The sequence below is a fragment of the Stylophora pistillata genome, chromosome 4 (assembly GCF_964205215.1).
Source record: "Stylophora pistillata chromosome 4, jaStyPist1.2, whole genome shotgun sequence".
In the NCBI taxonomy this organism is placed as follows: domain Eukaryota; kingdom Metazoa; phylum Cnidaria; class Anthozoa; order Scleractinia; family Pocilloporidae; genus Stylophora; species Stylophora pistillata.
The window spans coordinates 35,067,223-35,094,468 of record NC_142522.1 but is presented as its reverse complement, the minus strand read 5'-3'; the positions used below and the strand labels follow the sequence as shown (position 1 = coordinate 35,094,468).

Genomic DNA, 27,246 nt, shown 5'->3' with positions numbered 1-27,246 from the left:
TGACAAGACAGCGCGCTTTGTTAGTTTACAGTGGTCTTGTGTGGAACCAAACTGGGGAACATCACTTGAATATTTCTCAGTTTTAATTGTGGCACAATCAGACTAATTGTGTGTATGCAGAAATACAGGGCTCAATACGGGATGCGAGGCTAGATGGCAACCTCGTTTTGAGGTTCTCTCGTCATCCCGCTTCTTCAGTGGAACAAGTGGCTCTCGGGAACGAGGTTGGTTAGGTGGGAGTCGCCCAATGTAATTCGTGACTTTACAGCTGAGAAATTACTTTGCGGCAAAATTCACGTTCTTTATTGAAAATATCGAGGAACTCATTATACAACTTCTAATGCAAAAGAACAATCTGTTCCTATACTATCTCCACGTAACCTACTAGGTTCAGCAGTTTCGGCAATAACCACAGTCTCACGTAGTATTTGAAAATAAAATTCTATGCTCAAAGATTTATGTATTCTGGTTCCGGAGAATTCGAACGCCTTCCTTCAAATAAGTCAATGTTTTCCGTGCACGCTTGAGGCCCAATGATCTCGGTTTCTTCCGTGCTAATGACGACTTCTTCTCCTTGTGTTTGAATAACCTCAGCGAGGTAAACATCCACCAAAGTTTTTGGATTCCCTTGAAAGATTTTATTGTCACCGTTGCTACTGCTCTGACAGAAGGCTGAAACATCGTTGTTGACAAAAAGATGTCGTGGAAGATTGTCAAATGAACTTACTGAGTTGTCCATTGTAATTAAAACTTGGTTCTCGTCAACTTGACCATCAACTCTCGCCTCGGCTGATTCAACCCGAGATACGCTAGGATTAGTAAGGGGGTCTGGAGTCAAGACGGTGGTGATATTGATGTCTGGTAGATGCGCCTCTGTCGTCGTTTGAGTTGTAACTTCACCTGTAAACAATGCACAACTGTATTTATATTTCAGGAAAAAATAAACATATCAGTATTAAATGTAAAAATCTCTCATTAACAATCTCTCTGTTCAAGAAGCGTTCTCTTTGTGACTCTATACGATGCTTGATTCTATTGATTCTCATCAAACTTCTCGACATAATTCGGGTTTGAAGGCACCAAGAATTTAAGTGTCAAACATTTCTGTACACTTTAAAAACGAGAGCAGAATGTTCAAACTCCTCGACAAACTGTTTGATTTCTATGTCAGCCCCCAGAGATAAAACAGGATATTTACTTTTAGAGATATTTCATAACAGTCGTTGCTGTTTTAGAACCTATGTATTCTGCTTTAGGTTATATATTTTAAGTGGGAGACGCGGCAGTGGAAGAACGCTTGGCCTACAGTCCATGCGCTGGACCCTGGGTCGAGAGGTACAGGCTCGAGGACTTGCCGTGTCATTAGAGAAATTTAGCACCACGTTTACGTGAAACGGCAAACGTCAGCTTGCTCTCTCACATTTCACCTAAAATAGCGTGAGCCATGCTACTTTAGCTTCGCGTGAGCTCACGTCATGGTGGATCAGTTAAAGGCGCCTTGATATCGCCATGATAAACACTACCCGACAGCAGTGTTGAAATGGGGCAACAGTTTTCAACAAACCAACCAACCTTCGCCTCCAAATTTATTCACAACACCGCTGGCCTCTACTTCTGTCGTTACTATGTCCAGTTCTCTTACGTCTTCCTCGAGGTGAGGCTGGAGACTAGCATCAAGCATTGATTGGTTCTCGTCGTCAGCTCTGACTACACGGCTTCTTTCGTGTTCCACTGTGGTAACATTCTCTGGTTGCGCTTCACGGAAAAGTTTCTCCTCCATAAGTCGCTTTTCTTTGGCTCGCCTGTTTTGAAACCAGACTTGAACTCTGTCCTCAGGGAGACCTGTTTTTTCCGCCATCTCTTGGCGGAATTTACCATCCGGGTATTTTTGCTCATCGAATCCAGCCTCGAGAAGGAAGAGTTGTTCTTGAGTGAAAACTGTTCTACACCGACGGCGCTTCTCTTTTGGGCGAAAGTCTATGTAAAATATAGTGAACTTGTATTTAGTCGTCGGTATGTCATCAGGGTTATCAAACAAAATAACTAAACCTTTCGTCTTTTAACTTGACCATAAGTGGCACTATTAAAAGATTTTTTTACGATAGTAGATGAAGACGTTTCAATTTTCTGAGTATAGTCAATCTTGTGAGTCATCAGTAATGTCCAGTCTTTTGTCTTTGGAACGTCAGTGGATTCTTTGAACTCTGCACTGAAAGACACTATCTTGCATATCGTTCTTGTTTAGACAGTTGTTAAAGTTCACAAGTCTATATCTTTATCTATCAAATGTAAAGAGATATAAACAGTGAACACCAATGTAAATATACAGTAACATACCAATTTTCGCTGTTAAATACCGAGAGTTATTTGCAAATAGAATTGCTATGGCTTCACTGTGATCTGTAAATTATCTGGGAAATTCTCGCCATTCCCTGAGCAAGACAAATGCAAACCAACCAATGGTGACTTGGTCTCAGTCCGTTTTCCCGCGCAAAGAACTTTCATTGGCCTCTTGAAAAATTGATCTTAATCCTGCTTGGTCAATTTTATTGGTTTTAAGGGCCCTTTACTTCAGTGGCGTGTTATCACAAGCTAACTAGTAGATCGATACACAAGTTATTAAATACCTTCATTTTGATAGAATGCTTGATATGAAGCGCATGGATCAAACATTGGTCTGGAGTAAGGTGGAGGGGCGTAACATTGATAGTAAAATCGAGGCGTTGGATACACCGGCATCTGAGGTAGCACATTAGAATTTTGTGAGCAGATTGTCGGCAGCGGGGTTGACAGAGCTGAGCAGCTTTGTTGCTGTAGAAAACTTGTTGGAGCTTGCTGGGGGTTAAAAACAGACCTTGCCTCTCTCGCCTCAAGACTTGCAGATTCGTCCCACTGTTTTTGATCGTCTTCCCTTGTATTTACTTCTTGCCTTGTTTCTTCCATAACTCTACTTTCAATTTCTTTAATTAAAACGATAAGTAGCTTCAAGATGTGATCTGAAAAACTAAATTTTCGTCACTAATTCGTAATCATCTCATTGTGACGTGATGAAGTGCTCTCTCTCGAGTGCGCGCGCTGCTGTCTAGAGATAACAGGGTAAGAGTTATACATGTGACGCGGGGTACATTTGCTTGCAGAGGTCAAGGAAAGTCTTTTAGACTACAAAATGAAAATCAGATTGCTCCAATTTTCATGCAAATTCATCTCTCTTCTTCTACCTATTCCTTTCGAAACCCTTTATGGTTTAAGAAAGTTATTTAAAAGTGTGTATGGTAATTGATATTCGCGTACGAATAGTACTATATAAATGAGAAAAAAAATTTTCTCGTTTTTCGTGCCAGAATCCTTGTATGACTAGCAAACGGGCCGGTTTGACTCTGGCAGTCTCGCACTCGCGAGGGTCCCACGAGATGCTTTTGAAGCAGCACAATGAGAGCCTCCTTATAGGCTTCTGATCGGCTGTTTGCAATTACTTTGCTTTAAAAACGTACAACACTCAGAGGTAGGAAGAGTGCTCCATGTTGGTAAACCAAAGACATCATGTAAAAAGCTCTTCTGGTTTTTTAGACTTCTAATCTCATACACAAATTAAATCTGGAGTGCCGGCTTTAAGGAAACGTGTGAAGCGTGAGACACCCTGGGTCTCTACTGGTATAAGGACTGCAACTGATTTCGAGAAAATTGCCTGAATTTTTAAGAGATGGCAACTGGGAGCATATTCAACCAATGACCCAACGCAATTCTGATAGCTTTCGAAACTCATTTTAGAATTTCTAGGAATAAAAAAGCCAGACAACTATTCGTCTTGCATCCTACCAGCAGGAAGGCGCTGTTTCCTTTTTGCAGGGCTATGTACAAAGTGCGCACTCGACTTGGGAATTTCAGGTGTATTGCATGGTCACTATTTATTTTCCTTTTTTTTTTAACAACTTTGTCCGTTGATAGCGTATGTGCTCTGTGAGGGTCCTACAATACGACATGCAGCTAGAAAAGGAAGTTGTAAAAGCGTTACAATATAAGTATGCTGAGAAATTTGGCCTTCCTGTTGGTTACTAATCATCAGATGAAAAAGCAAAAAAAGAAAAAAAAATTTATAAAAAAACCAAGACAAAAAAACGGATTGTTTACAGACGACGCGATGTACTTATTGTTCAAAACTGAAGTCAGATGAAACCTATAAACAAGGCTGAGGATCCTGTGTGAGGACCACTAGCAATTCAAACAGCAAAATTTATGGTCATGTTAAAAAAAAAGATCTAAAATGATTTGGCTCACTACACTAGTCTCGGGAAGATTCTTGCACAGTTTATGAAGTTTAGTGCGTAACTTTGCCTCTGTAACTAGAGATAAAGACGTCATATGCACCTGTAAACTGCCTTAGGTAAAAAACTTGGGTGCTTCATTACCCATCATGCAGCGCTGGTATACATTATTTTCTGTTGTTGAGTTAAGCACTTCCGGTTCAGCTGCAACGGTTGGAAACCCAACCCACGCTTAGTCACTAGTTCGAGATATTCCTCATCCCACAAACTAATCCATTTTACACTTTCAGCCCTAGTCCTGAATAAGATTAAAAAGCCCCTTCTTTTAGAGGAATAACGACTGAATAGATCATATCATAGACAATGAACAGTCTTTAGAGCCTGTGTTTTTAAAACAAACGAAAGAAAAAAAAAGAATGAAAAATAAGCATGAAAAATCTGCATCCAAGTTCTTATTGTTTATATTGTACCTGCTGTATAATTTGGCGGAAAATATTCTTTTTGTTTCCGAACAGCGTAGTTTTAATTGTCTTGAAAGCTAGGTGTATTGCTAGAAAATTCTGAAAAAAATTATTATTATTTGTTCTTTTGCAGGAGAGACCATCTGTGCGGCCATGACGTCACCATCCACGAGTTCTCGTTATGTACATTGGCTGTTTCTCTGCTAGCTCCGTAGAACGCAAGTGAGCTACAAAACACGAGATTTGTTTTGAATTCCGCCGGTCTGTCACATACTTTTTATTTTTTCTATATTTCTGGGGACTTGTTTAACGCTTTTTGAAATTTTTCTGGATTTACTCCGTAATATCGTCTGTTTGCGTCGACCGCCCAGCGAATAAACAAAACGCAAAATTGCAACTCAAGGTTAATTTAGATCGCCTTAGTACGGTGCAGCTGTTTGATCGGAAACCGACTTGTTCCCGACAGTTGCCGAAGATTTCCGATCTTACCCAGGCAATTGGTTAACGAGGTCACATGGCGAAAGTAATGGTCGGGGATTGGACCTCTATACATGACGAGGCGACCCAGCAAATTTTGTTCCCATAACAGCAACAGCTAGCAGCGAACAAGGTTGAAGCTTTCAAAAAGCTGTCGCGATTGTGCCGAGTGTTAAGAGAAATCAGCTCGTAGAAGGGTTGATTCGCAAGATCCAACACCGGCCATGGATTGTGTGAACTTTGCGGGATAAGCGTATTTTTTACGCCAACACACATGCTTCTTCGAACGACATCGGCAATTGACGATTTTGGTTCGGGGACCTTGAATTGCATGTGGGAAGGCGAATAATTCTAATATCTTCTCCTTATTGAGTTGCTTGTGGAAGTTTGGTTACAAATTGTGGGCGCATTGACTGTGAATGTTTCTCCTTTTAAGCCCTATAAATGGGCTGTGCTCCTAGCATTCACGTCTCACAATCTGGAGTATTTTATTGTAGAGACGAAATTCGCGAAGGATCAAGCCCTAGACCAAGAGCCTCTTCTCCTAGTGAAATTGTCGGCCATATTCGTTCAAGCTCGGACTCTGGGTCGCATATTTCGACGTCGTCTTCTTCTCGAAATCGTGGAAATAACAAAAAGGAACAAAACTCTCATCGAGGTAGTTCTATTGAAGCAGAAACACAAACTTACGACCCAAGGAGTAGTATGGATCACCCCAAGGTAAAGAGTGTTATTTTCCCGTTTGCGATTGTCGCCGACTGAGTTTAGATTAAAAGGTGTTCCGAGTACATTTTCTACAGAATTTGTGCCGTGTTTCCTTTGCAATTAGCTGATATTTTCTTTATGGATGTCTTTTTACAGAATGAAAGAAAGGAAATTTCACTTGGACCAATGAAGTTATATCAAGCTCAAATGCAGGTAGGATTTGTCGTTCGTCTTTTCTTGGTTAAAACACACAAAAGCTGTCTTTGACTTGTGGGCGAAAGAAAGTTAGAGATCATGTAGTACAGTTGCTCTCAAAGTTACCCTTCTTTCACCGACGTGGCCAATCCTTGGCCTCTTTACGACTTTTTAAGCCGATCAAACTCGTCAAACTTCGACCTGGAATAGGGTGTTGTACAGTATTTCTGTATAGGGCCTTTACAGGTCCACTTTGTTTCATTCGGAACGAAGCCATCCTAGCGCTTCGCGTCAACAACATCAGAGCATTTTTCCTCCACTCAGATGCGAAACTTTCGCAATTTAAAGTTACTAGACTTTTAATCTAGGTAATTTTTCACATCGTGGTAACCCCTGCGTTATCTTTACCGTCAAGAAGGAGAAATCCTCACCTATATTTCCCCGGTTTTTTTCCACGTCAAGCGCGTAAAAAGATTGGTCTGTTTTTTGTTTACAATAGCTCTCGTGTGAAAGGTCTGCGGCCTCCCTTTGCCTAATATTTTTGCTTGGCTTTTAAATGTGGTCTTCGCTCGTGATACCAGGAAGTCTTGCCAATCTGCTATTGCAAAACTTTGTTTTTTCACAAGAAAAGAGTAGGATCAAATCTTCTTTGAAAATTATAACGGATAGTACGTGAAAGTTCTCATTTTGATTCTTCCGAAAGAACCAAGATTTTCTGTTGCTTTTTGCCGGTATTTCGGCTTAACGCGCTTTAAAAGTCAGAGTTTCAGTTGAATATATGTTTTTAAACTTTAATCTTTTTTATGACCTCGAGTTGACGGGTTTGATGGCGAGTTTTTGTGGTGGTCGTTTTCCAAATCTCTCATAACAGTCTCGAGCGAAGCGTAGATGATAACATTTGCTGTCGAGGAAAAAACCTTTGGCCTATTGTAAACATCAGAAACGGGAGCTATCGCTGCTGTTAAGAAGGACGGGTTTCTGAAGTCGTTTGATGTTACCTTTTCTCGATGCCAGAGTTTTTATCATGACCTTGCTTAAATGATGACAACGAATCTTGTACTAGTTTTTGGAAAAACTCGATTCGCAGACGAGGCAAGGTTGAATTAATTTCAAATCCTTACTCGCCTACAGATTCACTTTTTGATGTAAATTTCGTCGCGTTTGAAACTGACATCAGAAAGAGAAACTTTTAACCTGTGCATTATGTCATAGTATTGAGTCAGATACACACTAAAAGGTCACCAGGCTGAAGTCTATCTGGTGGTGGCTTTTTCGAGAACTCATGTGAACCCTTGTGCATAGCTACTTGCAAACATTTAATAATAAACACATAACTGATTCATTGGTCTTCGGTGTAAGACACAATTTTTTTTATTAAAACCACCTTGGACAGCAGTTTTGTTTTGCCTTGTTTGTTTTTTTTTTGCATGTATTTGTGTGTGTGTTTTTTTTTGTGTGTGTGGAAATCAAGTTATCTGTCTATATGCAAGAGTAAGGCTCTCTAGATCCCTTCTGATAGATCTTGGGAAAATATAGCTGCAACTGCCTTATCAGTATAGTGAAATAGGTCAGTAATCTGATCTCGCTGGGCCTGAAAGTCTTTTTCAGCACATGATGTGTGGACATAAATGTTTGGTCTTTTCATTTTTGCTTCCTTTTTCCTTGAAACAAAAACTAAAATACAGATGCATTGTATTGTTTGGGAGTAGTGAAAGAAGGTCAGAAAGAGAAAATTTTTAAAATGGCTGGTTTTGATTTTGAATGACTAGTTGGAAGGTCTTTAGGGGAAAAGTAGGCTTTTTTGCCTCTCAGACATTTGGCTGACAAGAATTTACATGCTTAGATTAGTGTCTGTTGATTTACTGGTTGCCATAGTTGTTGGTGGGATGATAAATGTAGTGATCATATTTGATGATTGTAACATCTTGAATGTCCCAGTGCAGAGTTGATTGGGCATTTTTAAGTTGCACAATTTGGATTTTTCTTTTGATGTAATCAGGGTTTGCAGCATATGAAACAATGTTTGTTGGTGCTGTTCAATACACTGGTTTCATGCTGGCTTGCTTGACTTTGCAGTCACAATGTACAATTTTTTGTCAGAAATTTGGAAAGTTTTGAATCTACTTTTCTGGCTTGGTTGGATTGTTTGTGTTAGACATTCTGCTAGAGGTCAGGTATCAAATTCATTTAGTCTGTTACCAGGGTTAATTGTAATGTTGTTATTTTATTTTTGCAACCATGTTATTTTCTCTATTTTTTTTTATTGTAATGAACTCATCAATAGTTTCCCAATTTTTCTAAGGATGATAAGCCTTGCTTGTTAACAAGATACCAGTAGCAAGTTACAAGCATTTTGTAGTTTATGAGTTATGCAAGGGGGATTTCTTAACCATTGTGTGTGTCACCAAACTAAGGGGTTGGTCCGCTTGTGTGAATGCTTGTAACTGGATTTAAATTCTTTTCCAAAAATAAATTTAACCAGCTTAATCAGGTTTGGAGGCAAATTTCAGATTGAATTTTGTTCATAGCCGATATTTGGTTGAAACATTTGGGTACATGCACTAAACCAAGGAAGTAAGATTTCTGTAAGATATTGTATACAATTTTCTCTCATTTAACTCTCTTGTGGGCATGCAAGCATTGTCCAACTTTTTTCTGGCTCTCAATATCCAAATCTGTTTGCATGTTTGTCCAGTTGTTGTTTACTGCACAGCCCACCACATGTCCCTAAAACATACTTTGATTGTTGGTCAGTTTGAATTTAGAGATTATCTAAAAGAGTTCCCTTCAAGCAGGGTCTTAATTTTATCTTTGAAGAATGAATATTCCCCATTAATTTTACTTCAGAAAAGAAATGTTTATGTAGTTTCGATGTCTGTAGTGCTCTTCGATGTGTTGTTACTTTTTTTGCAATACTTACTCCTGCAAGCATCAAACAAGAACTGTGTGTATGTGTGTAACAAAAATTTGTCTTAACTGTACTTTTTTGTAGTGATTAACTTAGATATAGTCAATTCACTTTACCCAGCCTATTTTTGTATTGTCCATTAAAGGGACACGGTCATGGTCTGCACATGCTCGTGTAGCTGATCGAAACTTGAAAAAGTCATCCTGACTTCTTCAAGTTGCATTCACAAATTGAAAATGGCGTCTAGCGGACGATCCGGACATGGCAGTAAATGCATTAACTCAGGGCAGAAACGAAAGGTTGAAGACAGAGGGGAATACAAGAAAGCGTGGCTGAGGAACCATAAGTGTATTTATGTGGAAGAAAAGACATTTAAGTTGTGGCTGCGGGCAAAATTTGATGCAGGTTATGAGTCATTCAGCGACAGCGATTTTACTGATAGGAAAATAAAATAATGCCAGATATCACAGACATTTGTAGCATTTGCGAGGCAGATGTTTATTCTACTACACATTATAATTGGAATACAGGTAAGCCTCAGGCAAACTCTACGGCTCTCATGAATGTAGGCAGATGGTGACTGCTTGTTCAAATCCTGAAGAAAGGGGATACACAAATTATTTTGTATGCTTTTTGGACATTCGAGCCACAAAAGAAGTGAAAGTTTACAACTTTATATGCGTATATTCAACTTTATATGCATACCCTGTTTCTGCAAGATTTATTGCTTGTTCAATTCCAGAAATACATTCATCTGTACACAGCATGTTTCTCCCTTTGCACGGGCACCCACGAGAACTATTTTCTTTGCGCTTCATCGTACAATTACTTTTACATTTACAAAAGATCACCGAAGGTTCCTCAGTAAAAGAAATTCACTTTCACAAGCATTTGCTTTGGATAAACTTGATTTAAATGCAAAATATATGCAGAATTCTTCAACTCACTGATATTTCCATAATGGCTGTCGAGCTTGACAAGTCTCGGAGAGAGTGTATGCTACTGCACATGTCAACCCGTGACAGTGTCCCTTTAACTTCTGTGGTTTATTAGTAAATTATATTTATGATCCTAAATTGTCAACAGAAGAACCAACTTAGAAGTTTGTAAGAAATTACTCTGAAAAATTTAAGGATTGCATGTTAGAGTGTTTTGTGATTTCATTTATATTGTTACAGAATGTTGAAATACCTTTTGATGAGTGCATTGTTTATTCTAAACTTAGTTTTATGGAGAAACTACTCATCTTATTTGGAATAAATTGAAATTGTTGTTTCTTCTGTGCTATATTTTATTGGAAGATTCTTCTGAAAAGTGTTGTCAGAAACCACTTTCTTTACAGCAAGTACAGTATTTTGACAACGTACACAAGATCATGTAAACCTCAAAGTATTGTTACTTCCTGTTTGATTTGTTCTAGATCATGCTGGTGTTTTCAAAGGAAGATGCTCAGACTGACAGCTTTCTTCATGCAGCTGAAAGAGGTGGATATTTATGTCAAATTTGTAAAACATCTGAAGAGGCCATGGAACAGTACATGAACATTCAGCCAGAGGTGAGTAGGTATCACCAACTTGATTATGTCAGCCCCACAATGGTATGATTAAGTTTACTTACTTCCTAACACTTGGAAGGGATCAGTATGGGATATTCCCTAACAGTATCCTGTACATTATCACTCAGAAAGGTGTAAAGAATTGAAACATTATTAACCCTTAGCTCCTGAGATCTGATTAATATTCCCCTCCAGCTGCTACACTTTTCCCAGTTGTTACAAGAATCTGGAGTTAGATCAAAGTAGCAACTTCTACCTGATAAGTTTGAGTATTTTCATTACCTGTTTGCTTGATAATGTATGGATATTATATAGAGAGATCTCTTGTAAATCACCTCTGGGAGTTAGCATAAACCCGTGAAAACACTTCAATGAAATTCTTTGCAATTTCAAATTTTAAAATATTATCCAACACCTTCCCTGAGTCTTTGCAATCCTTTTGCATGTTCGACATACGATGTTAGAAAGTGAATGATATCACATTAGTTTGATTTTCTTCCTTCTCAAAATGTCTAAAACTTTAGCAAGTTCTACGCATCTTAACTCCAAGTTTATAGAACCCTCCATCCGAAAAAACTTTTCATTTAGGTTTCTTCCTTCCCAAAGAATCAAACACTTGAAATGGTTAGTAAAATGTGTTAGGTATGAGCAAACTGTTCATGGGAAGAATTTAGTGGTGAGCTGTAATGAGAGATGTGGTTTTAAACCCTCTGTGCCTTAACACCAGTGTGCATATTCTTCCTACTGTCCTCTATGTAATTCTTAAGGTGCTGATTGAGGAGAATTTGTTCAAAAATCAAGAGCTTTTTTTCAGTTGGTGATCATTGGGTGATATAGTAAAGAGGAATTATTTGCTAGTATCTCTCAGCAGTGAAAATAGTATGAGCAATGGACTTTAAATTTAAGGGATTTGCATCTTAGTCATGCCCAGGGTAGTTGTGTGCTTGATTTTAGATTTGATCACATCACTGTGCCTCTTGCTGTGCAAGAGTATGAGTTGTTAAGGAAACTGGATAGAATTGTGGAGTGGAGGTATCCTGTTAATTGTGTCAGTGGATCCTGTGGCTGTGGCCCTGTGGGGTGGCAGCAGGATTTCCATATGTCTCTGTTGAAAGCGGATTTCTTACTTTCCTTTTACGGTTTGGAATTTTGCCTCCTGTCAGCTATTGTCCCAATTACTGTTGTTGAAAGAGTTGGACCTGATGGCCATTTTTTGTAATACACATCTGGTCTGTGTCCCAAAGGAGGCAATAAAGGAAAATGTGACACAATCAAACCATCCATCAAAGATTATGTCCTCTTTGTATAATCTGAAATTAATTTCACAACTAACCTCAAAAGTAAAGTATTGATACGCTATGAAATTTATCAAGAAGTAGATTTGGAGAGAAAAATTAAAGTACTTGTTTGCATTGTTAATAACTTTGATCTACTACAAGCTTGGCCATGTTTGATTGTATAGTATCTTGAATGTATTTCTTAATGCTGAGAGGACCCTGGTAACAAAAGCATAAAAGGAAGTGGCATTCATGAGCTTGCCTAAAAGTCAACTTCATAAGTCTTTGAGTCAAAAGAGTCAAAAAGGTAGTGAACTTACATTCACAATGTACATGTACTTGAGCTTTGATGGTAAAGACAATGAACTTTTAAGTTGGTGGTATTTCTGAGAATTGTGGTACTTGGTAATAATTATCATTACTTAACTCTTTGACCCCTAACAGTGACAAGCACCAAATTTATCCTTATGGTATCCCCCCACAATCATGCAGTAAGGGAAATGATCACCAACTAAAGAAGCTCTTGATCATTAAATTCTCTCTGTCAGCACCTTAGGAAAATGTTTAGGGAACAGCAAGGAGAATATACATACTGATACAAGGGGATAAAGGGTTCACTTCAAACTGTATTTTGTTAATGGTTGAAATGTAGACTATGTTTTGCTGTTCTGTTAACAAATGCTCTGCAGATGGACCCATTTGTTTTGATTTTGGACTCATCATTTTCATGGAATAAGTCCTTGGGGCTCACTCATGACAATTTTGAACAGAATTGCTGATTCACACACCGCTGTAATTTTATCTTGGAATATTCCAAGCATAAGATCATCACCTGGTTGTATTTATTTCAATGTCAGGTGATATTTATTGACATGAGGGGAAATTCTGTCATTGATGGAGAAACACTTTGCAGGTAATATAACCTTAACTAGTTCCTGTTAGGAAGTCTTGTTTTGATTGGACTTTTCAATTATCTGATCTTTTTCTCTGTTCCTGTTTTTTTTTTTTTTTTGTTACCATGATTATTAATGAGCTTTGATCTTCAAAACTTTGAGAGGTTAAAAAATTCAGAGAGATGTTTAAAGTCAGGAAAAATGCATTTAAAACAGTGCATTACCTCCTCCACTTTCAAAAGACTGAGTGCTTGGAGACGAAAAGCATTCTGACACATTCAGCTGAATTTTGATTGGTTTGCCACTGAGGGAATGTCATGCTTGATGAGTTTGATGAGCATGGGTTCTGAATACACGCAAACAATCATAACTCAAAATGACAACATGTCTATGAAGCAAAAGCAATCTGTTCTCTCCGTGAAGGATAAACAAATAATTATTTCACGTTTAGATAAAGGAGAAAAAGGAACAAATTTAGCTCTTGAATTTGGCATCAGCAAGCAACAGATCTCTCATATACACAAGAACAAGGTTAAAATTCTGAAATTCACCAACAACATTTAGACAAGTGAAGGATTGAGGCGAAAGTCACTGAAGCTTGCATGAACACGGGTATAGGTACAATTCATACATGTACATGTATTTGAAGTCATTGAAGCAAACTTTTAGAACTAAGAATGTGTTATCTTTATTTCTTTTGTTGACATTATTGTCTCGTAATATTCATATTTTTGATTATCCGGGCTCACAATTATCTGGACTGTTTACCCAAGTCTCAACAAGTCCAAATAATCAAGGTTCAACTGTAGTTGTTGCCTTTTGTTTCCTGGGTAAACAACTATGTGTATATTTTGACATGTCTCTGTTCAATTAGTTGCACTCAGAATTCTTTCATAAAGGTTTTGAGGCCAAAGAGAAATAAAAATGACACTGGTCCAACATTTTTGAACTTCAAAAGTGACTGAAAATGACAATTAACAGATGATTTTTTTTGTACAATTGCTCAACAAACTGGTAGTGATGCACTTTGTTTTTTTCTTGGAAACAAGGAGAAAGAAGAAAAACAATTTTCATGCTTTTAAGTTAAAGAAAACATAATAGAACAAACTTTGGAAAATTGAGACAAAAAAATTATTTAGACACATGATATGCACACACTTAAACTGTGGCAGGGGTTTCAATAAAAGCCAGTTACTGGAGATGTACCACTTCCTGAGGCCTCTCAATGCTGTTTGTTTATTCAACAGGCGGCTCTTGTGTTCTGGTTTCACCTTACCACCCTTTTTTGGGTGCAGCTGGCTACTACACCATTGGCAGCCACTTAAGGAAAAAAATTATTGAAACCCTTGCCAGGGACTTAAATAGTCTATCCTCTTTCACCTTCTCTTGCTTTGTTTAGGGTAAGATTGTTGCCCTTTATACTAAATAGGTACTTTTTCACTTTTTAGGATAATAAGAGCTAAAGGCCCACGAGAGAATTCTATAATTATTGCTGTGGTTAAAGGAAGGTAAGGGACTTGTGTATTATGTACAAGTTACATCTGTTCTCCACACTTAGGAGAAAACTAAGACTGGAGTTTTAATCCACCATCCCATGAATTCTGTGTTCTCAAATCGACGAGAAAGGGAGTTGTCAGACTCGCTTTTTTTTTCCACTTTCTGTGAAAAGATGAAACTGATCTTGAAATTGTTGCTGCTTGTGTTAAACATCAATTTCATTTTCAATATTCCAAGTTTTATGATATTTCTAAAAGAGAATTTTTTATTTTAGTCCAACATTGCTATACCATGGCCACAAAAGCTATGGCATTGAAAGCTGGCTTTGGTTACTTAGGAATTGCGTTGCTATTAAATCTCTAATGTAGATAAAAGATGTGATCCCATGAAAACTGTGGGGTTGTTGATTTCAACATAGAACTTTCTTTGTTTCTCTGGTTACAGTGCTTATATTATCCAAAAGTTATTAGGAAGTAAAAGCTATTCTTTGGAATTGACCACTTTGCCAATGTTGTGCTTTTTTTTATTTCCGTTGAAAGAAAAGATCATCCTCCTTCCTTGATTAATTAAACATTCACGAGAATCCTTTTAAGCTAACAAAGAAGTGTTATTGAATACATTTAGGTGAATGGAATATTGCATTTATTTAATGGGGTTAAATGTATCTACGAGTTTCTAACAGAGTTCTCTAAAATTCAACATATGTATTAGACTTGAGTCAAATTAGTCGTCTATTTACACAAAGGAATTGAAAAATTGTTATTGCATGACTTCGTCAAATTGGTCTGCAGTGAAAATCTCATATATGCATGGCATTATCTTAGGAAATCATTTGAGAGCAGAGAAAGCATTTGTACATCTTAAATCTGTTTACTGTAATCTTCTTGTCAACTATGCATGGTATGGAATGTTTATGAACCTGCCTAAAGTGGTTATTGTGTGTTCAAGTAATCACCTCCCAGAAGATACTTTAGGGTAATCACCCAATGACATGTGTATGTTTTATTCGTCTGACTAAACTGATCATGACTTTTTTGAATTTATATCATCATAAAGGAAATCAAAATTTAATGACTACAAGCGAGAAAAGGTTTCTCCTGTGTAGTTAAGATGTACACACTCTTGACAGTGATACCTCTATCACCCACTGGTGTGCCTGTCTGCCTGAAAGCTGCTTAATCATCTTTGTCTGTGTTTTCCACTAAGCTATTTCGACCTCTTCTCCTTCCGGACAACCTGTGCTCTTTGCTAAACCGGGTTTTGGTTTCTTTGGCAATTTTATTCAATCTCATCTCCTTTCGTTTATTTAAATATTTTTTGCAAGTAAGACAAATGACATGCGCTGTTACTTGTTTTCACAAACAAAGATAATTAACTTTATTGTAAATTTAATGCCTCTCCAAATTTGCTTGCTCCATTTAAGACATTCATTGTAAATAAATGGTAAGATGTTAATCACTAACTACACTCTATTGCCATTTCTAGTAAAATGAAATCCCACTGTCTTCGCAAAATTTTCACATGTGGCCTCAGGAGGGATCGCAGGTCTGGTTACTCTCACTTGCGTGCAACTTTCAAATAAGACTCTCCTTTGCAAGTTACATGTGTCTATAGATTTGCTCTTTAATTGCAATCCTAACTCTAAATTGTGCATTCTGCCAAGCCATTACACAATAAGTTTTTGAAATTAAAAAAAAAGGTTATGACTAGATGAGCCATTGTGCTTGTGAAGGAAAGTTTTCAAGGAGAAGGTGGCAGCAAAGTGCAGTCAGATATCTTTGAATTTTGTACAGTGAAGTTTATAACAGTGTTATGTAGTGTTCTGTGTTGATAATTATGCACTGTAATGTTAAGCAGCTTTCACTAAAGACAGTAGTCACACCAGTTTCTTGTCGAATATTCTGCACTAACATTTTAATTTTGTTTATCCATTTGCTCCAAGGATCAAAAGCCAAATTCTCTCAAGTGATGATTAATCATTTCTTAATTTGTCATAAAATCTAAACAAAATCCCATCAGTGACTGTTTCCTAGTTCTTGTTACCTGTCTGCTCAGAATGTTGTTCAAATTTGTAGCAAGAGTTCACTTAGTGATCACACTTTGGATCAAAGGGTAAAGAGTAACATTTTGTTCATTTAGGTGAAGCTGTTTAATTTCCTTTACCATGAGCCTGAAACATCAATTTAAAGTACTTTTCAAATGACTAGTCTTGTTAAATGTTTTCTAAGCGTTTGAAGTGTTGTGATGCACTTTCTCTGGTATTGCATATTATATTAATTCTAACTCAACAGAAGTCATGAAGAATCGAAGTAGACATACCCATATCAGTTCTGACTGACTTCTAACGTGTTTCCATTTTAGCCCACGAAGCGATGAACCATTGATGCTTCCACTGCTAAAAGCAGGATTTGACCGGGTAAGAATGCTCTCTTTCATTTTGAAAATTGTAAATTGTGTCCTGAAGTACAGATATGCTGTTTTGGAGGCTCTTTTAGCCCCTCCTTTCTTGAGAACAGTAAACTCAATCCTTTGACCACTGCGAGTGACTAGCATCTAATTTCCCCTTACAATATTGCCCCTAAATCAAACATTAAGGTCACAAGACTAGAGAAAATGATCAACTAAAGCAACTCTTGATCGCTTAATTCTCTTTTTTATCAGCGTAGGAAATGTCTAAAGAACAGTGTGGGGAATATGTCTTCTGATGTAAGGTTGTAGAGGGTTAAAGGGAGTCTTGTGCACATCTCTGTATTTGTCATTGAAAGAATGTTGTTTCCCAAAAATAAAATCCATGACAAGAATTCACTTTTCCTTTCTAGCGGTTTGTTGAAAATGCCAATGTTGGGGCTTGTCATAATGAGTTGCTGATGTTGGAACATGGAGAAGTTCAGTCAATGTTTAAATTAAGAGCAACAAGCTGTCTTTTTAGTGCAATCGAGCACTCCACTGATGCTGTGGAGATTGCCAGCGCAGACTCTGACAAGCCAGAGTTACAGGTAGAGGTACAAGAAAAAATTTCTCTTTTTTTATATAATGTGTAGAGGAATGCACCCATGTGTGTTTCTTGTATAAGCATTCCATTGATGGGAAGAAAATCTTGAAACAGTAGTCTGCAATGGACAATTATGAAATATTTAAGTCTGTATGATGCACCATTTAAAATTTGTCATTTTTTGGGTAAAAAATTCTGGTTAGTTTCCACACAACATCCACTGAACTGTCTCCAGGGTCATATCTGTGCCTTATATCTGTTGACAACCAATGCAACTGGTTTCATAGTATACAAGTTATTTATTTGTCTTAGTTATACCATTGTAAACTATATATATCTTATTGGATGCTTTGTTGTGTAGTATTGCTGAGTATTTTTATGAGTAAAATGATGAGTAAAAATACTCAGCGATATGACACACCAAAACATATTATAAGTTATTTATTATCCAACATGGCAAATTGTTATTTCAGTGTGGGCAAATTTTGCAGATATTTATTTACGGGGAGTGTTTGACTGAAGTATGTGAAGCAGAATGGTATTTTTTTAATGAATTATGAAATTTCATTGTCATCTAACTGCTTTTCTTTGTTTTATTTATCCAATAAACTTGGATCAACATTTGCCAGCCATTCTGACTCTTCGTTGTCAGAAAAATACTTTGAATTGTCCACCATTTTTTTTTTGTAACTTCAATCCAATTCATCACTTGTGTGATGTGAGGAAACCCGTCTAACTGGTTGTCTGGAGTACAAATGCTGCGTGATATCTGTACTCGTCTTGGGCATTATTTGTACTCTACAGAGTGTTGGATAATAAAAGGAGGTATTTATGTCAGTTGTAAGAATTTTTCTCTGGCATATTTTCAGTACTTCAACCCTGCCTTTGAGAAGATGTCTGAAGCTGTCGGGCATCCCCAGAACTTCATGATGAACAGTGAGCATCAAAAACCCGTAAGTAACAAATTGGATTAAGGTCTCTAAACATTGAAGAAATCATTTGCATTTTCAGAAAGAAAATGGAATGATGCCAAAACAGAACCTATAAGTAGTGGGTGATTTTCAGCCCAGGGAACACTGGAATAGGGCAAATATGAAATTTTGGCTGCTTTATTAGGATTAACCTTTTCATTCCCAAGATCTCATTCGTAATTCTCCTTACTGTCTGCCATACAATTCTTATGATGTTAGTTTGGAGAATTTGCTGTGGGATTAACTAATACAGTAACTGTAATCCCTTAATTTAATAATTTTCTTTATTACCATTTCTTGTCTGCTTGATATTGTATTGATATTGTAAGGAGAATTTCTGTCTTGGCCACCCATGAGATTCAAAAGGCTATTTACATTTTTAAATGATGTTACTGTTATTTCAGGAGTTATATGAATCAATACATGCACACATAAAGAAAGGGAAGGTAAGCTGTTGTCTTTTTTCCAGTATTTAGCTTTGTGAAAATTCTTATTATCATCTGCAATCATGCTTTTCTTCCTGTAAGCCTCTCAAGTGATGAGAGGTTTTTTCGTTTCCTCCTCTTCTGTTTATTTTTCACTTTCCAAGGCTGCTTTTCAAAATTATAATTTATAAAAAAAACAACAACAACAACATTGTTGGAGGCTGAAGCACAGTTATCTCCACAATCATTGTTATTGTTTTTGGTCTTTATTTCTCCTCTTGTGCTGCTCTTTCCAGTAAAATCATTTCGTTATTCTTTTAGTCAGTGTTTGTGATGACCTTTAGTGAAGAGGAAATGTTTTTTTCTTTTATGTTATTGTTGAAATTTTGATCAGTGATAAATTGTGCATGGCATAGAGTTTGTTTGCAGATCTTAGATCTAAGTGCTAATACAATGTTATCTTCTAATCTGTTTCCAGCCATGGGAGGGAAAAGTAGTCGGGAAAAGAAGAAATGGAGATAGTTTCTTACAAAATGTGCATATCATTCCTATCATTGGCAAAGGAGGGTAAGTCTTTGATGTGAAAAGCTGTAAGAATAAAATCTTTTGCTTAGTTGTTTGCATCATCAGGTGTTAATGCTTAGTTTACACTTCCTCTATAAAATCTCAGCATGAACGCTCTACACTGTCTTCTCTATATATCTTTCAATTTTTTTCCTCGAGAATCTGGTTAAAAATCAATATTCATGAGTTGATTTTTGTTTGTCTTCTCGTCACCCTTCTCCTTGACAATGTATAAATATTTGAAGGAGAAATTCATTTTTTGGTCACTCTTCCCTTAAGAACAGAATGCTTAACATGGTTTTGCTGGGGAAAATTAATAAGAAATTGAATATTTTGTTAGACACCTTTTTTTCCACTGTGCACAAATAAACCATTTGTATGTAAGTTCAGATTGAGCTTTCATTTGGAGCTTTTTGTATCAAACTGAAATAAGTAGCTCTGCTTTTTTCTGCAGTGGTATCATTTTAGGAAAATGTTTTCTGGTTAGTTCTTTCCAATTCTGCTATCATAATTATAATACAGAACTGGATTACAAAGGCGTGTTTTAGTAGAGTGGGATACCACAGGGAACTAGCCTGTGGTCAACTTGAGAGCCTTCAGGCACATGGCAGAGCACAGGTGTGGATTAAAGAGAGAAGGGTTTAGTAATTGTGACATTCTTATGGTGCTTGTCTTTCACTTGTAGAAAAGTCGCTCACCATGTGACAGTGAAGAGAGAAATCACACAAGCCAATCCCTTAAATCAAGTCAACATGAATATGGAGGTTAATATGCATATGGAATCAGTAAGTGTAACGAAGTGTATTATTTGTCACAAATGTATCAGTCATTCACACGAGAGGGGTGTTGAACTTTTGTCTCTGAAACCAGCTAAGTACATTTTTTTTGTTTGTTTTTTTTTGCCCATAACCTCCAACCTGTCTGGTTAATGTAACCTACCAATATTTCGAATGACCCACCAGGCTCAGGCTTCCCATTCATTCTAACATGGCAGTGTAACTAGGGTGGGGACTACAGTACTGTAGTTTGCCAGACATATGGTAGTGCAAAAATATGTTGTATATGGTTTTGTTTGCCTTTAAAGCTTAAGTTTTTTTTTTTTTTTAATTAAGTCTGATATAAATTTGATGTCTGTGCTCTCTTTGTAGCCAACTACAGCCAGTGGTGTAACCGAACAAGTTCAAATTAACACCTTAAATGGTTAGTGGTAATGCTGCCTTTGCTAAAAGAGTAACCTAAAAGTTTTGAAAATTGCTTTTCTTTGTGTTAAAACTGGACTACTGATTCTGTAATTTTGAACCTTACTTCCCTTTCTACAAGACAAATTTATGTTGGCAGCGTTAATGTTTCCAAACTCTTTCTATGTCCAGTTTGCGATACTGTGCAGAAGGATTTCCACACTAATGCTTGTTTCATATTTTGGACAAATAATTAGGCCAACCACAGTATGATGTAATAATGTAATTACCACAGAAATAACAACTACACCACCCAGACTCCAGATATCTCGTATACAATTTTGTTTTAGAGACAAGATGTTTTTCAAGTGCTACTGTAATTTTATTTATAGGAGGTATTCTTAGAAGACATTCGACAACAACAACGACCAAAATAGAGGCACCCATTACAAAAGTGAGTCATATTCTGAGGTTTTCCCTTTATTTTTTCATGAAAGTATGTAAGGCTGGAAATACATTCATATTTTTTCAATGATTTGGCAATATTTCAGCTGGTTAGGGCCTATCTAAAGAGAGGATTCCTTTGATATTACAAGCTACCTCTATCTACTATGTATTTTGTTTTTTTGGTCTTTCAGGTCATAAACATGCTGTCTGCAGCGCAAGAAAATAGTCCCATGTCGGTAGTACAAGCACTGGATAGAGTGCTGGTGAGATTTTTTTTACTTTTTTTTTTTCAGCCTCAAAGCGTTATTAGTGTTTCTCCCCTCTAACTGACATTCTTTTATAATCCGGTTAAGATAATTTGGCGTTAAATCAAGATTGATCTCTTGCTGAGACACTATTTTATTCTCATAACTTGTTTGCTGGCTTATGTCTTGCGATAGCTAGGACAAAAGCCCATTTTCGAATTACCCTTGGTCTTATTTTTAAAACGAGGCCTGGTGCTCAACTATTCTTGTGAAAATGAGTTTAATTTGCATGTGAATGAAAACTTATAATCATATGAAAGGATGAGCACCAGGACTCGTTTTGAAAATGAGGCCAAGGGTAATTCGGAAATGGGCTATTGAAATGTTACGCAGTCCCGGGGGTTAAAGGAGTGGAACCTTAGAACGTCTGTTGGAGACAGAGCCACACCCTAAAGCAGTTTTGTTTGATGTCTGGGTGTATGCTGGATTTGGGGTACACAGTGCCGTCGCAAAATAAAAAAATAACGTTATTTTACGATTACTTTGAAGAGAAAACTTGGGAGAAATGCCACTCAGAGCGTTTTTGTTTTGTTAGGAAATTCTGCGGACAGCGGAATTATATTCCCCTTTCACCACAACTGAAGAAGACGCTATGACTAATGAACTGGTCGGAGGTCTCATGAGCAATGTGAGTTTTATTCATTCAATTTACTCCTTTATTAATCAGATGTTTTCCACAGTTTTTTACGTTTTTTCTTCAATAGTTATGACAGGTCTGTCGAACCCGTTACTTGATGTTTAATTTTGTCAGGGATTTCACTGGTTTTGCTTTACTTTTCTTTGTTAGTGATCCAGAATTCCCGTAATCTTATTCAAGTAGATGCAAAACTTAGTGCCACTATGATCAAAATTTCGCATTGCCTTTACTTTTCACTTCTGGAAACTAGAAGTAAGAAACACTTACCATGCCAAATTTAATCGCAAAATTCTCACGGGAAGTATAATTATTTCAACCTTGTTTTTCGTTTTTGGTCGCCCGCCATTACTCAATTCAAAAATGGCCGAGTGTGGCAAAAAGAGTTGGCACTAGTTGGAGCCTTTCGGAAATGACGTCATATGCGCAGCTCGACCTAAAAAATGTGGCTAAATTTGTATGCCATTTGGAAGAAGAATTCGAGGAAGAATACGTCTTTTAAAACGCCTAGAATTTCCACTGTGGAATCTCTCACAACACACGAAGCACGATGCGAAAGTGCGCATATGACGTCAAAGGCTAACTCATGCGTAAAACCGCTTTTCAGTTCAGTCGCTGGCTCTCGGTTGCGAGCTGAGAAATGGCGGACGGGTTTTTCGTGAATTTTGGCCAGCTATATCAAGGCGTATTTCGCTTCCATCGACCTAAAAACTATCGCTTAGTACAATTCTAACCATATTAACTTGATTGGTGCTAAAAAATGTCAAAACCAGAGACAAAAATTTTCGTCGTAGTGGCTCTTTAAACAAATCGCGACTTTTTCACTCACTCTTTCCCACACCTCAGGCATTGTACTTGTTTTAACTTTGAATTTTCGTTCCCTATTCTTGATATGGTCGTTTATTTTAAAGCCCTTTCGAAGGAGTTTCTTAATACCAAAACAAGGTAATTACAACAGCCAGTGAGAGGAAAGGAAAGTACCCCAAAGAGCCAATGAGAACTCAAAGTAGAAACAAGCAAACCGCCTAAAGTGCGGGAAAACCGCCTAAAGCGCGGGAAAACGCGGCCGACCAAGTGGTGATTGGTTTTAGTTTTGCACCTGATTGGTTGAGGGACTGGCGTGAGTTTTCTGATGCAACCCCGGATTTCTTTCGACCCTCAATCGAAGAATGAACTAATCGGCTTTAGTTTCGGTTTTACTTGAAATGCTTACTTGAAAATGAAGTCGCCTAATTGTCGGTTATTTATATTTGTTGTGTTCCAGGGCCGGAGGAGACCCTCCTGTGACGTTCCTAAACCAAGTACGAACTTATTCTACACATTCGGCCGAGGTCCGAGGCTAATGCTTACACTTCTTTTCTAACTTTCAAGTTAACGTTTGCTCTTAATATTTTAATGGTATAATATTAAGGTATTAAATCATTTTAACCTCTTCCTCATCTCTACAGAAAACCTAATTAATTACTGATAACTGTGAATGATTCTAAAAATTGAGTGAAAGAGGACGTTAACGTTTTGTTTTAAGAGTAAAGCAGTTACGTCGGAGATGAGCTTTCGTTGCACTTTGCCTCATCTTTTTTTTTTTTTTTTCTTTTTTTTTTCTGACAGGTCACACCACACCGAGCACAGTACGGACCCCACCCATCTCACACCTCCAAGAGGCCCCAACTGAAGTTATCGCTTCTATGGTTGACGAGGCAGACTGGGACTTTGATATTCTCAAGTTGGAAAAAGCCTCCAATCACAGGTCTGTTCAACACAATCTTATCTGGTAATCATAAGGGCGTGGCACGGATCCAAGGGGGAGGATGGGGAAGAGAGGTCAATGGGTGTAAGCAGCCCCCTATTCTCTGCCTCTCCCCGATATCATTGTCGGAAGTAGCTTCAATTTCAGCAACTGAGGCAATTACCTCGTGCTCTCTTGATTATATTCACGGGGTGAAACATTTATTTCAATGACTCAAATTTTGGTTGCCAGGGGCACTAACCCCTTGCTTCCTTTTTTCTATTCACCTTCGCTGTCGGAACCCTTTTTCGGTTAGATTGCCCACAAGCCAAGGAGCCTTTGAGAACTTCATTTATCCCACTTCTACAGGAGTGATTTAAGTTTTGCGTGCGATCGCTGGAAAGACTGGTACGAGACTTCTAAATTGTTCAAAAAGCGTGTTAAACAAACAAAAACATTCCAATGCTGGATCACTGTCCATATTTTATTGTAATTGTTCCGTGGCTTGTTCTGGGTATCACGAATTTTTTTTTTTAAACCTTTCGTTTCCCGAGAAAGTCGTGGCTTTTAACTCTCAACTTGACTCGGAGAGTTAAAGTGCTATTTTGTAATTTGGTTAGTTAACGTGACTAACATTAATGTGTTGTGACTTTCTCTAGGCCCTTGTACTTTTTGGGAACGAAGATTCTGAACAGGTTCAGGGCCTGTGAATTACTCAACATTACCGAAGATGTTCTTAAGAATTGGTTACAAGTAAGTCTGTGTGTCCATGTTCTGTCTTTTTACGGAGAGGATTTTTCATGGTTCAGAGTCACTTTTCTGTATACCTCACCCACCGCGCACAATTCGTTCGTCTTATTCGATTGTTCGACATCAAGAGGTTATAATCTCTTGTCGACATATGATACGAGCATTGAGTAAAATGTTATTGGGGTTCCGAACGAAAAATGAAATGCAGAAAATGTGAGAAAGGCTTTCGCCGTAGAATTTCCTTTTGCTGCGAACGCCGAGGTAGAATTTACTCTCGACGCACGAGCGCTTGAAAAACAGCGTTACATTCTTCACTCAAGCAGTGTCACTCGTCACACCAGATTATAAACTGCTACTGGAGCACCGTCAGGAAAGCCTGAACTCTTTACAGTCTAACTTACATCACCAGGCAGATTCTCCTTACTTTCCTCGGCACATTTCCTGTGGTATGAATGCTTAAGATGAAACTTTAGCCCTTTGTTCCCTTGAAGAGACTGCCTGTTCTTCCGAACGAGTTCCGAGTTCGAGGCAAAACAATAGGCCTTTTGCAGTTAGAGATCACGTGCTTAGATACCGCATAGCAACGCCATACTGGAGAGCAAGCACTCCAGTGATCTCGGACAAAGTAGAGATCACAGAGGTCTGCATTCAAACAAAGAATACAGCGGATAACAAGTTAATGGGTATCCCAATTCGAGGAATCTTGTAAGTTTTAATCAACAGCTTCCTTGGAGTGTATCAGCGAAAAACGAATTTTGGTGTGATTTTGCCACTGATACACTCCGGGGAAGCTGTTGATTACTTCTTACTGGATTTCTCGAATTGGGATACCTTTTGACCTGTTATCCGCTGCATTCTTTGTTTGAATGCAGACCTCTGTGACCTCTATACTGTCTGAGATCACTTGAGTGCTTGCTCTCCAGTATGGCGTTGCTATGCGGTATATAATTACTGATCGCCATGAAATTGTATTGTTCTCTCTCTGCATTAAATCAACGATTGTAGTCTTTAAGATGACAAAACAACTCTATGAGGAAAACGGAGGCGGTCCTTTTTGTTAGCAGGGAAATTATCAGGGGTAATATAATAAAACGCGCTAAATAAGCATGCTGCAATATCAAAAATATTGCAGTGTGCAGGTTACAATTAAAAATATTGCTTCTTCCACTCCTCAAAGACTTTCAAAACCCACGCCCATTGTCGGCGGCTGGCGTCTGAAACCCAACTTTTGTCAAATTTCTCGTATTCTGGAGCTGTAATTGGCGTTCTAAATCTTTTCTCTAATTAAAAAAAAGAAAATGGAAATGCTGGCTTTAGAAGTCGATAAAGAATTAAAGCACTGACAGAAATGTCCAAACGTTACACTACATTATTTTCGATTATCCGCTGAAATATCTGCCTTCGTAGAGCTCTGTGTAATAAATAATCCTTCGTCTTCCGACGAATCCATCCTCTTTCTAAACCCAGGTTTGCACTGAGTAAAATGACTGAATTCTCTGGCTTATAAAGTATGCAAATTAGCTGTGTTACACGCCTTGCACGAATTAATTCCATCATTAGAACTGTTTTGAACAACTATAACAACGAGCTACAATAACAACCCTCGGTACAATTAAAATCTAAGATATATTTATCACAACAAAGAACAATAGCAACGAACATCACAATTATCGCACATAGGTGCGACTAAACTCGAAGATCTAACACAGACACAGAGCAATAGGATTTCATGGGGATCAATAATTATAATAGATAATTACTTCGGCACATGGCATTATTTCTCATAATGCTATATGCCTCAGTAATTATCCGTTAACTAAGCACGTGATCTGTAGCTGCAAAAGGCCCATTCTTCACAAATTCAACCCATTTAATTTAACGAAATAACAAGCTACACCAGCACGAACATAACCAGCTTCAAACGCTCAGCCCGAAAGGAACTATGGCCCCGTTTAATGATTAAATAATTGAGTTTAATTAATAGTTTTATAGTTTTATATTTTTATAATTTATTTTTTAACCATTATGTCCATTCGTTAGGATTTAATTGTAGGCCATTTCCCACTTACGTTTGGCCTCTTTTTCAAAACGAGGCCTGGTGCTCAACCATACGTATGAAAATGAGTTTAATTTGCATGTGAATGAAAACTTGTTACCATACGAAAGGATGAGCACCAGGACTCGCTTTGAAAAAGAGGCTAAAGGCAATTCGGAAATGGGTTATTTATAATCGTATGTTAGTGTAATTTAGTTTTGAAAATCGCTTTTAGGAATTTCTGATAAACGTATGGTATTGTATTGTATTGTACGACAAAACAACATGGCGGTCTGTTTGACCTCATGGTCAGACTAATTCCCAGTCCTTGTAAACACTGCCCCGTCTCATTTCTCCTAACAGTATCACCTCTGAATCAAACATTAGGGCTCATCCTCGGTGTAAAAAAACCTGTGAAGCTCACGAGTGACGTAAAACAAAGACAACAAAACATTATAAACAAGAGCATACAGCAAAACAATACCTCATGAAACAAAGAAAACCTCGTCGGGTTTTTACACCGAGGGTGACCCACAATAGGGTCATGAGATTAAAGGAAATGATCGTCAGTTAAAAAGGCTCTTCACTGCTCAACGAATTCTCCTTGTTATATGTATCATTTTTTTCAGTTATACTGATGTCCATTCATCTGCTCTTGTTTCAGTTAATAGAAGACAACTATCACTCGAAAAATGCCTATCATAACTCCACGCACGCAGCAGATGTCTTGCACGCAACAGCAGTGTTCTTAGCTAAAGAAAGGGTGAAGGTAACATCCTCCCATTTTTCAATATTTATATGTTGTTTGTGGTTGTTGCTTTTGTTGTTGCTGTTATTTTTGTTATTACAAGCGCGCTTTATATCTGAGAATGTTTGGACAGAGCGTATGATACAGAGCGGAAAGGTTGAGATTATTTAACATGAATCTCCGCCTGGCTTTTATTTTCAGTTTTCTTTTTGTTTGTTTGTATGTAGTCCATAGCAGTGTA

The 27,246-nt window shown here is 37.7% G+C and overlaps 2 protein-coding genes across 18 annotated transcripts in view; one reads left to right on the top strand and one right to left on the bottom strand.

The window, feature by feature from the left end:
* Window positions 1-280: 280 nt before the first annotated feature.
* LOC111322914 (uncharacterized) lies at window positions 281-3,009 on the bottom strand. The gene is made up of 3 exons (XM_022926141.2): window positions 2,628-3,009; window positions 1,573-1,977; window positions 281-900 (listed from the first exon to the last, which is right to left on the bottom strand). Exons 1-3 carry the CDS (start codon window positions 2,941-2,943, stop codon window positions 449-451), a joined length of 1,173 nt encoding a protein of 390 aa, XP_022781876.1. The 5' UTR covers window positions 2,944-3,009; the 3' UTR covers window positions 281-448.
* Window positions 3,010-5,277: 2,268 nt separating this feature from the next.
* Window positions 5,278-27,246, top strand: part of LOC111322879 (high affinity cAMP-specific and IBMX-insensitive 3',5'-cyclic phosphodiesterase 8B) — a 29,512-nt gene continuing 7,543 nt past the window's right edge. For 4 of the 17 annotated variants that reach the window (XM_088759253.1, XM_088759264.1, XM_088759263.1 and 1 more), the window contains exons 1-20: window positions 5,306-5,920; window positions 6,062-6,118; window positions 10,429-10,563; window positions 12,698-12,753; window positions 14,182-14,241; window positions 15,716-15,775; window positions 16,592-16,646; window positions 17,050-17,232; window positions 18,092-18,175; window positions 18,598-18,639; window positions 19,097-19,185; window positions 19,868-19,967; window positions 20,331-20,382; window positions 20,753-20,814; window positions 20,999-21,070; window positions 21,648-21,740; window positions 23,011-23,077; window positions 23,355-23,493; window positions 24,132-24,225; window positions 26,922-27,026. In XM_088759253.1, the coding sequence (XP_088615379.1) occupies window positions 5,645-5,920; window positions 6,062-6,118; window positions 10,429-10,563; window positions 12,698-12,753; window positions 14,182-14,241; window positions 15,716-15,775; window positions 16,592-16,646; window positions 17,050-17,232; window positions 18,092-18,175; window positions 18,598-18,639; window positions 19,097-19,185; window positions 19,868-19,967; window positions 20,331-20,382; window positions 20,753-20,814; window positions 20,999-21,070; window positions 21,648-21,740; window positions 23,011-23,077; window positions 23,355-23,493; window positions 24,132-24,225; window positions 26,922-27,026 (1,881 nt within the window). In that variant the 5' untranslated portion in view covers window positions 5,306-5,644. Of the gene's footprint in view, window positions 5,921-6,061; window positions 6,119-10,428; window positions 10,564-12,697; window positions 12,754-14,181; window positions 14,242-15,715; window positions 15,776-16,591; window positions 16,647-17,049; window positions 17,233-18,091; window positions 18,176-18,597; window positions 18,640-19,096; window positions 19,186-19,867; window positions 19,968-20,330; window positions 20,383-20,752; window positions 20,815-20,998; window positions 21,071-21,647; window positions 21,741-23,010; window positions 23,078-23,354; window positions 23,494-24,131; window positions 24,226-26,921; window positions 27,027-27,246 lie in introns of all 17 variants that reach the window. The other 13 variants (XM_088759258.1, XM_088759267.1, XM_088759265.1 and 10 more) reach the window with 7 other exon arrangements.